General features: G+C 41.1%; 1 protein-coding gene across 1 annotated transcript in view; it reads right to left on the bottom strand.

The window, feature by feature from the left end:
• Positions 1 to 12,779, bottom strand: part of MEOX2 (mesenchyme homeobox 2) — a 52,894-nt gene extending 40,115 nt beyond the window's left edge. The window contains exon 1 of the mRNA XM_056483841.1: positions 11,819 to 12,779. Within this exon, the coding sequence (XP_056339816.1) occupies positions 11,819 to 12,329 (511 nt within the window). The 5' untranslated portion in view covers positions 12,330 to 12,779. The remainder of the gene's footprint in view (positions 1 to 11,818) is intronic.
• Between the last annotated feature and the right edge of the window lie 3,741 nt (positions 12,780 to 16,520).

Here is a 16,520-nt window from a genome sequence, read left to right as displayed (position 1 = left end):
TGAAATTATTTTAACTCTGAGAATATAAGGTGGAACTAGAAGAATTATTCTAGGAAGGAAATTTCAGAAGGATATGATTGAAAGGTATGATCATTTCATCAGCTTTAGTTTTGGCCAGCTTAAAATAAAAGCCATGAGAGGGCTAGGGCAGAAAAAACAGGATTCAATTTCTGCTAAATGGTGTAAAAGTCATTTGCAAAACAATCTGAAAACATGCTGGAGAGAGAGAAGACAAAAAAAAAGCAACTTGCAAAGTCTCACAGCAAAGTAAGTTCTTCTAAATCGTAGAGCTCAACCTGGTCAGAAAAGGCAGTAACCTATGGCCTTGCACTGGGGAAACCAAGGACAAAGTTATTTTATGCCTGTAAAAGATGCTTCATGCTCACCCTAGGTCTCTTTTGTGAGCATTTTTTTTTCTACATCTCTGCATTCTTGCCCTGGAAGCAAAGGAAATGCTGTCTGCTTTTGTAAAGAAACCAACCTTTACCACATAAAGTTCGGCTTTACGGAGAGCAGAGATATATGAGCCATTAAATGACATGGCAGGGGAGGTGCAAAAGCACACATGTGAGACCTTTTTTGTGTTTGTTGTGCAACAGGATACACATATTCCCTGGACTTGTTTCATTCCAAAACTCACAAAAATACTCTTCCAGAGGTATCTAGGGAATATGTACTCTTCCCCCAAATATCTTCTGAACTAGAAAGGCACCATGTAGGTTTGTATTAACACCTCAGATAGGAGAAGAACTTCTTGCATTGTAGAATTCAGATCTGCTTTTTGTAATAAGACTCTGCTGTTAGGTTAACAAAGTCCTTTCAATTGACCTGCCAGCAATAAGATGTAGCCAGACTCCATTATATGGCTAACACGAAGCTTTCCAGTTATCTCTATAAGAAACCAAACCAAATGTTCCCCAGTTAACATGGATGCATCTTTCAGTTTATGTGTGAATTAAGACTATCAATTAGCTGTGGAAAGATGCTTGAAATTAAAAAGATAAGCCAGAGCCTCCATAAATAATATTTTCATGATATCTAACCATATGTGGTGGAACTACTAACATTTCTTAGCTGCACAGCATCAAGCTGAAGGAATCAACAACAGGGTAGTAACTGGTGTGCTTGCGCTTAATTTTGCCAACATTATACTGCTAATTCCAGAAACATTATACACAGTAATCTAACTTGTGACAGAATTAGAGCAACAGACTGGGAAAAACTGTGACTATTGCTTTAGGAAAGGAAATGGCTTTCCCAAGAATTTTGAAGGACTGGTCTCCAAGTTGTATTTCACCAAACATACTTTAAAATGGCTGGACATTTATAGCCACTGTACTTGGAACACACCACTTCCATCCAAAAAGAGAAGGTTTTTGGGTGTCATGTCTGGCAAAATATTCCCAATATGTTTGCAAATAGAAAAATCTGAAGTCTCTGATATTTCTCATGCCTGCAAACTGTAAACTCAATTGGCACCTTCTGTCTTTGTCTACATTTCAATTTGGAACCAGTGAAATAAAGATAGATTTATAGGGTTTGAATACAGTTAAATTTCTGATTATACACTCATATAAAAGTAATAAAGATGCTTGCCTCATAAAGTTGTAGCAATGTACTGAAGTGCAATAGCAAAGGAGTCAGAATGAGTGGAATAAAATTTAAAATGCAAACGAAGCCAAACTGCAAGAAAGTTCGGCAGAATATTTCTGCATAATATGGAGCAATCAAAATTGTTTTCACTCTTGTCTCCAGCCTTTTCTCTTGTGCATGTTCACATCATTTTTTCAAATTTAGAATTTAAGATGTTGCATTTGCCATTATTAATAGCAACATGTTATTTCATAAAAATAAATAATACAGACAGAATTGTCATACTCTTTATTGATCCAATAAGCTATTAAAAAATCATGTAAATTAAAGTGCTAATAATACCAAAAAAGAAGAGATAATTCTGCAATTCAAGATGCCCCATGAACAACTACTAATGAAGCCTTCTATTTTTATCTGACTCATAACTGTTTCATCTTGCATTGCTTAATAGAACTAATATTACCTTACCTTATATAGCAGATCACTGCCGTTCTTAAGTTATTGTAGGTTACATCTAATGGAAATCTGATTAAGGTAAAAGGTTTTGTTTTGAAATTAAGAGATGAATGGGAATTGAAAGGATACATATTCGCACACTCCTTCAGAAACAGACTTGTGTAAAAAAAGAAATAGGGGGAGAGGGAGGGAGGGAAGGAGAGAGGGAGCCAGGAGACCATTAGTGTGTATTGTTCTAATGTCCTCAGGAACGCAAAGACTTAAGACACAGCTGCAGCTTGAGGTCATTGTGGTACTCCCAAAACAAGAATATAGAAACAGGGGAAAAAAATAGCTTAATATTACTATGTCAATTCTGAGTCAATCAAACCAAACTGCAAAGAACTTGTTACGTTCTCAGCTCTTCCTAAGCCCTATGTAACGCGGGTATAATTGCAGACTTTTACTAGGTTTTAATGTCTAGTTCTGAAAATATAACTTTGAAAGGCGTGAATGTGCTTAAGCCCCTATTATACTGCTGCTTTCTTCTGGCAGAAAATACTATTTGGCATTCTAAGCACAGTTTTACAAGAAATCCTTGAGTGGTCAACATCGCTGTAGCTGCCCAGGCTTCCACTTACGCCATTTTCAGCAATTCAGTGTACCAAAGCCTCACAAAATATGTTGTTGTTTAGTTTATCAATACATCTGACTTAAATCCCTTTTTCTTCACTAAACCAAACCAATATTTCCACAAATTTAAGATACATCTAGTCACTGTTCCTACCATTCTTTTTACAGTAATAAGCACATTATAATAACCACTTTTTACTTGTCCACATATTCTATGAAGCCTACAGCGTTTTTGGTATTCTCCACCAGATGAAAGAAAATGAAGGGCTTGAAAAGTTACTGAGACCAATATGCCTGAGGAGCCTCACTCATCTTGCCAAAACGCCCCATTCCAAAGAAGCCCCCTTGCACACTCAGGTTATATTGTGCTTTTTTTTTTGCTTGGCAGGTAGAAAACCCCACAGTTCATTCAACTCTCTTCAGAGCTATATTGTTAGTCCACATATGTCCAACAGATTTTTTTAGTATCTATTTTTAGAACGACCAAAGTGGGAAACAGTTTTTTCCGCTTGGTAAATTTAAGTGACTAATGCCCTCAATTCACCAAAATGTGCAAACATACACTTAACTTCAGTGATGTTCATATCAAAGTACTATGACTACTTCAGCTGTGAAGTCCTGGCTCCACTCAATAGCGAGTTTTGACTTTGGCTTCCCAAGATTTCATTCATCTCCCAACATACAAAATTAAATGTGTACTACAATCATCGTAAGATCACACTCTAAGAACTAAAACACACAATAGTGGCAGAAGATACTGAAGTGCATCTAACACAGTTTATGTAACACAGCATTTGTCCAGACTTACTTGCTAAAAATAAGAAATACTATTAGAGATCTGAGAGAATGCAGAAGGAAGAAGGACTTTTAAAAGCTTGCAGTAATCTGTTTCAGTTTTAGTTTTTCATATCCTATTTGCTATAAAATAATGTTCAATCAACTAGTTTTTCTTTAGTCTGAGAAGCAGCAAAGGAGAGGAAAGCAGAAGGAGGGAGAGAGGAGAGGAGAGGAGAGGAGAGGAGAGGAGAGGAGAGGAGAGGAGAGGAGAGGAGAGGAGAGGAGAGGAGAGGAGAGGAGAGGAGAGGAGAGGAGAGGAGAGGAGAGGAGAGGAGAGGAGAGGAGAGGAGAGGAGAGGAGAGGAGAGGAGAGGAGAGGAGAGGAGAGGAGAGGAGAGGAGAGGAGAGGAGAGGAGAGGAGAGGAGAGGAGAGGAGAGGAGAGGAGAGGAGAGGAGAGGAGAGGAGAGGAGAGGAGAGGAGAGGAGAGGAGAGGAGAGGAGAGGAGAGGAGAGGAGAGGAGAGGAGAGGAGAGGAGAGGAAAAAAGTGAGAAGGAAGAAAGAGATGAAGAAAGGAAGAAAGAGGGAAGAGAGAAAGGTGAAGAGAGAGAGAGAAAGAAAGAGAGAGAAAGAGAGAGAGAAAGAAAGAAAGAAAGAAAGAAAGAAAGAAAGAAAGAAAGAAAGAAAGAAAGAAAGAAAGAAAGAAAGAAAGAAAGAAAGAAATCACTTGGCTTCCAGTAAGAATTTCATAATCCACTGGATTTTATTGGTTTAGTAAAACTATTCTCTTCTATCATAAATTAAAGATTTGACTCATTGCTTTGAGACTTGCTCCTTTGGTTTTGTCAATTATTTTGTTTCATTTGTTAAAGAAAAACAAAAGAAAACATAGAATCAAGTACAATATTACTTTCTTTCACATGACCATTAACTTCTCATGGATGTTTTCTTGTGAGGTTTGTTCAGCATAGGTAATTTTCAATACAAAGTTCAGACTGTTTTTCCATTGCATTAAGAAGCTCAAGGAATTTCAGAATGCACAGCATTCAGTGACAACATCCATCATTAAACAATATAGTATTCAGAAGCAGATTTCAAATTATTATTCCAGATTTATCTTTCGGCATATAATCATATGTCTATTGATTAATATGCACAAATTCCAGTAAAGTGACCTATCCCCAAAACTATTTTCAAAAATTTACAATTCCACATAGAAAATCAACTAACATTTTGAATAGGAGATGCCTTATTATCTCCTGTAGGTCCAAGATCTTGAAAAAAATAAAATCCTTTCTAATCTACTATGAACATTACATCTTTAATACCACTGATGTTGACAAGTACAATTTTGACAACCTAAGTCTATTTATATAATCGAAGATTTCAGAAGAAAATTTTCATGTATTACAGTGCACTATCTACGACTATATCCCATTATTTTGGGTTTTTTTTCATTTTGCATCATTCATTGAATATTAGGATGCAGCATTGCAACTCTGCACTAGTGAAGTTACAGATGCACGTATAAAATTTGCAGGGTAAAATGAAAAACATCATTGTGATTTCTACTATTGTCTATTAAATATTATTTTAAATGGATATTGTTTAGGTAAACTTACCAAAGGACAAGATTTTGTAATATGTGTTAATAAATAACAAGGACAACATATGCTAAAAAGCCAAGACCAATGGCAGCAGTGGTTTTTTTTCCTTTGCCGTATTTGCTGCTGGAAGAATTCGAGACAGCATGTCACAAAAAAACTTAAGCGCTACCATGGCTAACTGGTCTATCTCCTTCTCCCATGCTAAGCTACATTTATAGTAAGAGATCACAACTTAAAATCTGGTCCTAACAAAAATCAGTAGGAGTTTTGTCATCAGTATCTTCCTGGTGAAATTTCCCCCAGCATATCTTTTTATAAACCATTTATTTCAATAACTTTATTTTTACTGATTCAAGTACCTAAAATATAAGACAACACTGTGTGTATCCAGCACAACTACATCAAGCTATTTTTTAATTCGGATTTTCATTAAACAAAATAGAAAAACATCTACATGTTCGTGGAAGAGCCCAGACACTCACCCCAGAAGTCAAATGATTTCTGGCTATGTACGCAGTCACACAGCTCATGCTGGTAAAGGTGATGCAATTGCCCTGCTGGGTAGCAGGAGGAAGGCTTTTTCTGCAGGGTGGCTGTGCACCATCTTGCTTGTACTCTGCAACTAGCAGTACTAGAGAAATTGTGATGCAGATCTGTAAGTCTTTAAAGCCTACTAAAAATAAAAAGCATGTACGCACACACACGCACACAAAGCTTTTAGTTTCATAAAAGTTTACAGTACTTCCCAAATGGAAGGAAAGCACTGGTATGGCCATTATATAAGTTGGGCAAACGGTCATAAAAGGACAGGGCACAGGCTTGAGACAGATCGTAGGACTGGGTTCAGTGCCCAGCTGTGCACTGATGTAATGAAGTAGCCTCAAGCACTGTTTATCAAAATTCTCTAACACCACACTATTTCAGTTAGAAACCTTATTAGCGACATATGCAAGTATTTATATTTAAAAAATATGACTTTCCTTTCGTATCCTTTCAAGTTGCATTCTTAAGTATATTAGAACAAGGACACAGGGTAGCATAGCAAAAATAAGGGTTGACTCCTACCCCACCATAACTACGTTTTACTGATGGGTTTAAACTTTGCTCAGTCTAGCAGATGAAACCAGATTTATTTTGCTTCTTTTCCGAAGACTTACAAAACTGCTTGGTAGAGTACATTTTGCTACTGACGTGCTACGGCGACTATTCATACTGCCAAGTAACAGTGTCTTTGAAAGCAATAATCCAGTGAGCAATATTAGGGCATCAGCAGACAGAAGCAAGGATAATGTTACCTGCCCTTGAATATCAAGCTCAATCCTACTCTTGAGGAATTGAGATAGAGTATATCAAGTCATTTCATCACAAAAGAACAAGTATTTCCACACTGCAAATGATACGCAGATTAACAGGCTCAATTAAAAAACATTTAGCAAACAATTGGCATGCCTAAAAATGGCAAAAAGACAAAAATAATACTCATCATATGATTTACTTACATTAGAAAATACTACAGAAGTCAGAAGGATGTTAAAACCAATGTAGTTAAAATTCAATGTGTATATAAAATGCTCAATTGGCAATTTTCAAACAATCAGGCAATCTGAACATTTTATCAATAAATATCTACAAGAATTGTAAAGTATTTTTCTTTAACTACCTTGTAACAGAAGTTTAAAAATCCTAAAATATATCTACAACTATGATTTTTTTTTTTATTTTTTAGTGAGATTTTATCCAGATATTGCCAGAATATCTGAATCTTTAATGCCCATATAAAAGAATCAAGCTCTGATTGTTTAAAAACCTTCAGCACTTCACTGTTTCACTGGAGTCAATGGACCTTCTCACAAAAACATTTGTGATCCCGTGAAGGTCTGGACCGGCTCTCCAATGTTCCTAAAAGGGTGGGTTGACGAGGAGGGGGAGAGAGAGAAGTATATTTCTACTGAATCATGCATACAAACACACAGAAATGCATAGCTAGAAGACATACATTGTTGGCTTTTTTAGGTTTTTTTTCCACACAAAGTTCTTCTTTGGCTAGGGGCAAAGGATCCTGAAAAAGTATCAGCAAAATAGTCTCTCAAAATTTTAGCCTTAGAAAATTTCCTGATTATATTTCCCGAGAACAAAAGTGAATTTCTTGCGAGTTTTCATCTATTAAAACAATTCAGTGAGTAGCTTAATAGTAAGCCCATTATTTGGTAAGCAATCAGCCTTGAAAATTTTCTCCTGAAATTGTGTGAATCATTCATCGGATTTTGAAATTTTCATATATAAAATCTACAGAGATTTGGTGGTAGTTGTTGTTTTTCTTATGGGTAAGTGATGCTTTTGTGTGAGATACCAAGCAAATTAACTCTTTCCAGAAAAACGATGCCCTATTATGTATATTTTCTTGTTTCCGTTTACAACCACACTGAAAAGCACAGACATATTGATGAATCAGTTACACAGTGCTTTTTGACTGGAAGCATGCAGCTCATTTTTCTTACTGACATGTTTCAGAAACCAATCAGAAGTCCTCAAAACTCATGATTTCACAGTATTTATAATCATTTATCAAAATGACCTGCTTTTTAGAGACCATTTCAAACAAGTTCATATGATTTATGATATTTAGATGTGTTTAAAATAAATTCCTTGGAGATATAACTTTTTACTGCTTGCATGTTGAGAATAGGTAGGTTATAAAATATTAAAACTCAAGGGGAAAAAAGTATTGATTTTTTTATGTGATTTATCAATGAACAAAACCCATCGGAGCAGGTATTGAAACGCTGGCTGAACTGTTGAAACAATTCCTAAAATGCTTTTTCAGAAGCATTTCTAAATGCCATTGTAAATACAGTTAAAAATATGAATAATTTTTATTACCTGCTAGTCTTTTCTTGGAAACCTGTGCCACACAGAAAGCATTTTCCCATGACAAAATTTGGTTTCTTTTTTTTTTTTTTTTTTTTTTTTTTAAAAAAAAAGCTTTTCATGCCTGAGGGGAAGTGTTTAATTACATTAGATTTTAACAGGAATACATATTGCTTATATGTTTCTTTCTTGCCATTTAATGTTTGAGTAGCTGTATTGCTTAGAACTCCTTCAACTGTACTCAGCCTCCCCCATGTCTTTTCAGCATAGTACAGATGTTTTTTTTCACCATAGCATTTTAGACTTCCTTAAGGCTACCAGATTCACTCTTTTTTCATATTTCTCAGTAAATCTAGATAGCACTTCCTATACAGGCATTAATATGCTTTTTTCCTGACTGAAGTCTTAAGAAAACTTGGACCTAAGTCACGTAACTTAGGAAATCACAGAAGTAACTTTGCATCTGGTGTGTTCTGCATTATCTGAGAATCAAAACCTACTCTATAATAAACAGAAATAAAATGAAACTTACAGGCAAGTAATGAGAAGCGGAGGCATTCGAAAAATCCAAAATATCCCATATAGAACAACTCATGCCACAAAGCAACAAAGCACTCCAAGAATATGTTTTCTATACACTCAGCATGGTTTTCATCCGCACCTCATTAGCACACAGATAATTCTGACCATTAGGGCACTTTTAAATAAGCGATTTTATTTGTAAACAACCCTCAAATTTAGTATCACCTCTCTACTCCTACACCCTTGAAATGAGAAGAGCTGAGCTACAAAGGTGAGGATTCAGATGCCATTATTCACTGCAAAACATTAACATATAAAGATTTGCATGCATCACTCATTTCACAGGCAACTTTACTGACCCACTTCTGGGCCTATGCAGGTTGGAAGGAATGCTCTGCAGATAGTGAGAGAGCAACTACAAAACCTGGAGACACTGACAGCTGTAGCAAGCAGGGGATGATGACTACATAAGCAGTATTTCCCAGTCCTTTACAACGAGAACAGCTGAAAAATTCACCCTGTTCTGTAGCAGTCTTTTCAATATCTTCAAAGGGAACTTCCCAAACTGCTCAAAACCTGGGTTAGGGCTCAAGAAAACTGTGAGTCAGTTCAAGCAACTATCACGAGAGCACATTTCACCTTGTTTTCTCAATCCCAAATGAAACTGCAACAGATTAGGGGAGAATATTTCTATATCTCCCCATTCCCTTGCAATATGTGAATTCCAGGGAAAAATAGAATCCATCATACTAAATTCTGTTTGCCTTCTGGATTTTGGTTTATCATTTTAAAATGTCGTACTCCCATCATCATAACAAATAAGTAAAATGGGGTGTCCCTTCTGGAAAATTTTCAGAGTAGCTGTATGGCTAAGAAACATTTACTTGTTTGGAAGACAAATCATACAAGGAATGATCATGTTTTACATTCTTTAAACTATCTACAAACTGAGCTTTGTCATCTTAAACATACAGAAACAAAAACTAAGTACTGCAAGAAAGGGGTAGCCTAAGGTTGATTCAGCTCTGAAATGCAGAACAGATTCAGTGCTCAAGAAAATGCTGAGCATTCTGTGGCTTGAAGTGATATGCTTAAGAAGAGGAAATACATGTGTAAATAAGCAAGAGCATTAATAATTCTCTCAGAACACTGGCACTGAAACTTAAAGCAGTCTCTCTCTCTTCACCTCTTAGTTATTTACTATTAGGATTTTTTACAAATGTCTATTGAAGTAGTTCCAAGTATGATGAAGGCATGGAAGAAATTCTTTCAAGCACAGTCATTTGTTTAAAAAAAGATTAATGAGAAATAAAGGAGATGATGTTAAATCAAATGAGGGGCAATTATGGGTGAGAAATATAGAAACACAGCAAATTAAAATAATTCTTGCCGCCGTATATGAGAATGGCATTGAATATCTAGCACCAGAGTTCAGGATTAATAAAGGGGTGTGGTTAAATATTCCTTCCAAAATGCAGGCTTTTCCTGAAGAAAAACCAAACATACAACAGCTATGCAGTTGTTGTCAAAAGATGTCTATTTTCAGTTTGAGAGATTCGCAATTGTATGAATGATCATAATTTTTTTGTAGCGGAAGGGAGGAGGAAATAGTTACCTGCCTTGATCTCCAGAAAGTCTTAGAAAGTGAGGATCGAAGTACATTGCAAGATAAACGTAACAGTGGCTAAAGGCTCGAACTCTTGGCCACTAATCCAGTGGAAGGCTCCAGTCATTTCAGGGTAAGGTTTAGGACATTCCCCACTGGTGTTTTTTCAGTTTGTATTGCAGAATGAAATAAACAGAAAGTGATTCAGATACTTCCCTGACAGTGAAAGGGACCGATTTCCTTTTTTCCTTTAGCTTTAAACAGACCGACAAATACAATAAATCCTTACACCAGCAGGCATCCAGCTATTTTCTCAGTTGTAACAAGGACTGTTCATACACCTCACAAAATCAGATAATTCATTTTCTCATTGAAAGTAAAGACGACAAAATAAAAGGTTTTACCAGCAGTGTTTGAACTAAATACAGCTTTTAAACTTAAGAAGAGTTTTTAGCAACTATACCAGCTACTTAAGATGAAATTCAGATAAATACATTCTGAATTGCTCTAACTGTAAACGTTGCTAATGTAATGGACAGTGAAGGAAGTGATAGTATTATTGAGGGTTATTTTTTAAATCCTTTGTTGCTTACACTCTACCAAGCTTACGACATTTTGAGTGAAAGAGGTTACGAACTCATATAAGTTGTGAACTTCGTACATATCTGGAAAAGCCTTTCACTTTCTCTTCCGTGATAACAAATAATTAGCTACGCCAGCTCTTGAGTTTTCAATCTGCTGAGCCCTCTCTCTTTGAAATGCCTCCTGCCCGTCTCTCTGTATTTTTGGTGACCCCCTGGTTCATGTGTGCCCTAACGGAAGTCCCATCACTTGTGTTGCCTTCGCAAAGTGGCTTTTGTCAGAGCAGGATTTTGACAGGCTTTGCTATTTTAGAAAGCCGAGATAATGTCAATTTTTTTTGCACATTCATTGATGCCAAATCATTGCTCTGTAATGACTGCGGGTCTGCATATTTTTATGCTCGCCTTTAAGCAAGAATTACTGTAATTTTAAGTCAGACTGCTCCTTCCTTTCCTCTATCACCGCCACCAGCAAATTGAAGTGAAGCAGCTTTCTGAAACTCCCTTTCACCCGTTTGCTTCACAGAGTACAGATATTGCCCCTTCACGCTGAGGAATCGATGCAGGCTCACTCAGATCCTACAGGGTAACAAGGCATCAGCTCCTATCCCGAATCCCCGCTTCCAAGGCAGAGCTTCCAAGCGTTGTGCAATCGCCTCGGAGCCGCAGTCAGCTCCACGGCGAAGGGGCGGAGGGGAAGGAGCGCGCTGGATTCTGAATTTTTGGAGCAGAGGTGTCGTATCGGGCAGGGGGGAGGGGGCCGCGGGACCAGATGCTGAAAACCGCACCAAAACTACAAACCTTTCTCTCCTTGCCTGTAGGAAACTCTCGCCCACCACCACCTTGGTTTCATACTCTATCACGTGCTGAATTTTTTCTTTCTATTTCTCCCCCCGTAGCCTTAATAAAGCTTGCGTTAGTGATGGAGATCCCGAGAGCGCGAACAAGTCGGCAGCCGGTGTCGGCCGGCGGCGAGAGCACGGCAGCGGCTGCGGCCGGGCCAGCCGAGCCGAGCCGAGCCTAGCCGAGCCGGGCCGAGCCGAGCCGAGCCGAGCCGAGCCGAGCCGAGCCGAGCCGAGCCGAGCCGAGCCGAACAAGCCCAGCCGAGCGGCGGCAGGTCCGCGGGGCCCGAGCGCGCCGCTTCCCCCGACACCCGCCGCCGGGGATCCCGCCCCGCGGGGGAACGCGCGAGCCTTTACCTGAGCTGTCGCTTTTCCTTTTGCCGGACCTCTTCTCTGTTTCCACCGGGGACAGAGCCTGCCTGCCATAGTCCCCTGGCGCACACGCTGCTCCCGTGGGGGTGTTGGTGCCCAGGCTGGAAGAGTTCGAACACAGGACAGGGGGGCTGCTGCCCAGCTCCGGGGGTCCTCCTGAGTCAGGCTGAAGGCAGAGGCTGTGCCTGGCCGCGGCGGGAGGAGACGACATCTGAGGAATGTGCCAGTTCGTCTGCAAAGCCTGGTGCTGCTGTTGCTGGTGGTGATGGTGGTGGTGATGGTGATGGTGATGGTGCCCCCTATGATGTTGGCTGGCAAACATGCCCTCCTCATTGGGGTATCCCGCTATTATGCAAGAGGAAGAAGAAGAAGACAGATCAGGGTAGGACATGTGGTCAGATCTTCCATGCAGGGCGAGAGAAGACTGGGAGAAAGGGTGCAAGCTCTGCGCAGTGGCATGGGGGCTGCGCAGGCAGCCAAAGAGTGTGTGATCCATGGCATGCAAGTCTCAGGTTCCAGGCAGCAGAGTTTAGGAAGGATCCAACTTCACCACCCTTTGTCAACTTTCACTGTAAACAGATCGGGGCTGGGATTTTGTTTTCCAAAACGGCACCGACAGACTCTGCAGCAAGCAGCTGAGCTCAGATAATCCAGGTCTTTAGCCCTAGTGGCCAGTCTCCGCTGCATAAACACTCGGACCTAGATGAGCCGTTCTCAGAGCTGCTCAGATGTCAAGAAGTGGGAGAGGTTGAAGCCAATAGAAGGTGGTCCCAGAGAACTGCTTGAAGGGGGAAACAGCTTCGAGAGGTTATAAATACAGTAGTGTGTAATGTGAGCTGGGGGCTGGCTCAGCAGCACAGCACTGACCACATGCGAACTCCCTCCAAAACGCCAGCGCCGTCCCCGCGCCGAGCCGCTCCGTCAGCGGGCGGCAGCGCTGCGCGCCCGCGCCCCGGGCGCCCGCGGCCCGGCGGGGGGGCGGCTCGGCGGGGGCCCGGCCCGCCCGTCCCTGCCCCCGGCCCGCCCGCGCCGCCCGCCGCCGGGCCCGGGCCCCCCCGCCCCGGGCGGGCCGAGCCCCGAGCCCCCAGCCCACGGCCCCGCAGGGCCTCCACCGCCCCGTCGGGGCTGACGGGCCGCTCGGGGTCCTGCCGCCCGCGGGGAGCGCAGTAAAGACGTGAGGCGCCATGCGGGGGGTGACTGCGGCCCGAGGGGTGCCTGCGGCCCGAGGGGTGGGCGCCACCGCAGCCGCGTTTCCCCGGGGGCTGAAGCGCTCTCGCCAGCGCCTCACCTGCTCGCCCAGGTGCGAGGGCACAGCATGTGCGAGGGGCTGCTCGGGCCGGGGCCGCGCTCCCCGCGCCGAGGGTCCCGGTGCGGGCATCACCCGCGCCCACCGCCCCGGCACCGCCCGGGCCGCGGCGCTGCCCCCGCTGCCCTCAGGAGCCTCCCCTGTGCCCCAGCATCGGCGGCTGGTTCTGCAAGGAACCCACCCGCGCCCACCGCGCCGGCAACTCTGGCTGCAGAGAGACAATTGTCATCTGCCCCTTCAAAACGAGAAGTCGCATCATGTTTATTTCCTGTATCTTCATTTGCTTCGTTGCAAATGTCTTTAGTGGATTGGGGAGGACAACCTGGACAGTCTGGGCCTGCCTTTTTTTTTTTTTTCCCCTTTTTAAAATTATTTTGTTAATATGCGTGTAGTGGAATTACAGTAGCCACGAAAGCGGGATAACGCATTTAGTGACCAATGACCAAAGAGATGCCCACTGAGCAAAGATTTTATTCTTCAGCTCTTCCGGCTCGATGTACCTTGTTCCTCCTCCCCCCAAATCAAAAATAATAATTTAAAAAAAAAAAAAAAAAGGAAAGGAAAGGAAAACAATTTCTCTCAAGTCTAAATTCTTAGGTCCATGTGCTAAAGATAAAATGAATTTCAATTGCTAGTGGAAAAAATCAGCAATTGTATGACTTTTGCAAGAGCTAGTTTCTTAAACGGAAATTGAGTCCTATTTTGTGGGAAATTAGTTTTGCAGACTTTCTTTAAAAAAAATCTAAAACTTTTGTTCAGCAGCTGCTCCGCTTTTCACTGCAGTTTCAGACTGAGCTGGAACCTGCAGCAGTCTTTCGACGGTAAGATTTCCCCCCTTTTCTGACATCTATCTCTTTTTAATAACTGTCTTTAGATTTAACTCTGACAACGCGGTCTTTACAAAGAGAGCGGCGTCCAAAGCAGAAGTCGCTGCCTCTGTGCACCGTTCAAAACTTGATATTTCTTCAGAATAAAGGAAATATACAGTTACAACACTGATGAAATATTTTGTGCTTTTCATTGTGTTTATCGTTTCAATATGTGTTCTAATATTAGAAGAGAGGAATACAAAGCAATCTCGATGGCTGAACCCCTCGAGTTTGGGAGCACGCCGGGCTGCCAGCACAGGGGTGCTGCTGTCCCGCACAGAGAGGCGAGGCAGCGGCAGGCGCGGAGCGTCGCGGCCCCGGCGGCGGCGGCCCGAGGGCGGCGGGGGCGGCCCCAGGTGGGCGCGGGGGAGCGGCGGGGCGGCCCCCGGGCACGGCTCGGCTCGGCTCGGCACCGCTCCGCACGGCTCCGCTCTCCAACCTGCTGCCGCCCGCCCGCCCCGGCCACCGGGGCCAGTCGCCGTCGGGGGGGCAGGAATGCCAGCACCCTTCCTCCCAGGGCCGCCGCCGCTGGAGCCTCGCACAGCCGCAGCTGTGAAGGGGTCAGGGAAGTCCCGCAGCCAAGGCGCTGTAAAAATGCCTTTTCTTAATTGTACAGGATGGCCTTGCAGGATTTCTCGCACATGACCAAAGGAAAAAAAAAAAAAATTAAATAAGTGAAGCACAATGAAGAAAGTGAGCGGGTGCAAGGGAGAGAAAGATAAGGATTCCAAGTGAAATAAGACACAAGCCAAATAGGACTTTTTTGGTGAGGTAGGAGAGATTCCTAAAGGTGAAGAACAAGAAAAAGAAGAATGCAATAGCAAAGCTATTATGGCACAGCTCCGTGTTTGTCAATAGCTTCATACCCAAATCTGACTATTCAGTAATGTGCTTCCCTGGGCTTCTGAGTTCCCAAATAAGTTCACGAGTCCTACATCAAGTGTTCTTATTGCTTCTTTAAAAATCAGTTTTAAGCACGTATGGACTGGAAATGCAATTCACTGCACAGCTTTATGCTTTCATTTTAAACTATATAAGGAGAATGCAAATGTAGGCAACTAATGTTAAAGCAAATAAACAGCTTCAAACACTCTGAAATTATTCAGAAAGTTTCTGTAGAGTTACCAAATACCTATATGACAGCATCCTTTGTAAAAAAAAAACCAAAAAATTTTTAGTTATAGCTTCAATGGAAAGCTTTTCAGTAATAACAGAATAATTACTGGAAAAATTGTAAGCAGTTGCTACTCTCAATATTAATGATTCAATTCTTGTTCGCATTCTACCTTTTCAGAATGTGTGTTTAACCTACATGTGGTACAAAAGCATAACTTAAATCAATGCCAGCAAGTTTGCCCAAAGCTTATAAACATCAAGTGAAAAAAGTAGAATGTTTTAAATATGTGAAAACAGTAAACTGTTTAACTCATAAAAACATCTGGAGCCAACACAGTTTGGAACATCCTTTATATTTTCATGTATAGGCTACTATTTGCATTCACTTTGTGTTTCTTGGTTTTGCTGGTGGGTCGTTTTTGGTTTTTTAGCTTACCATCTATGGGGAAGGAGATCATGTAAAATTGACCTGAATGAACCAGTGTACAATTCCTCCTCTTCACGACTTTTGTAGTCTTTCTGATTTTTTACGTTGGAGACTGAAAGAACCACCTTCCTGAATATTTATCAGAATGTAAGTAGGATTCTCGTCAGTTCTTTCCAGTGTGTGTTTTGCATATTTGCAATATCTGTATTACAGTAAAATCAGATAAGTCATACTTGGGGACCACCATTTGAATTATATAAATTGTCATAACTTTGCTAAAGTCAGGAAAAGAATGGCAATTTACACCATTTAAGAATATTTACCGTGCTTTCGAAGGGAAAGCTTACAAATATGAATTCAGTTTCTTTTAGCCAAAGTTTTTATTGTACTCAAGAGCCTACCAAAACAAGAGGACAAAGTTTTATTCTACTGTAATTATGATCACTTCGTATTTTTCCATGGCAATTTGGTCAATGCAGGCATCATTTAACCTTAGAGTCAATCCAGATTCACAACAGATGTATATTTATTTTCAGCCTTTTCCTTTTTCCTTAATTTTTGCCAGTTTAACTCCCAGTGAAGCAATATAATTCGTTTCTCTTGGTACCTGTGTTGCAGTACAAACCCACAGATATAAGCAGTAACAAAGCCTGGGGATTATGCATCATTTCAGAGATGCTTGAATGACTTAACTGAAAGTCCTAGCACAGAAAATGAATAATTGTTCACTGACTAGTCAAAAATACTGAATCCCTGACTAGTTAAAATTGACAATAATCACATTTACCATTCAATACCTATGGTATACCAGTATCTTTACAATACTTTGTCATAAAACCTTTTTTTTTTTTTTCCTGAGAAATTGCACTACCACAATGTGTACCACATAATTTTAACATTGCATTTCTGTGGTGTACTTCCATTTCACTCTCTATAGCGCTTACATGTGCCATGGTTTAACACTTATCA

This window comes from Oenanthe melanoleuca, chromosome 2 (assembly GCF_029582105.1).
Source record: "Oenanthe melanoleuca isolate GR-GAL-2019-014 chromosome 2, OMel1.0, whole genome shotgun sequence".
Classification (NCBI taxonomy): domain Eukaryota; kingdom Metazoa; phylum Chordata; class Aves; order Passeriformes; family Muscicapidae; genus Oenanthe; species Oenanthe melanoleuca.
The sequence above is the reverse complement of the archived record's forward strand: the minus strand, read 5'-3'. Positions and strand labels throughout refer to the sequence as shown.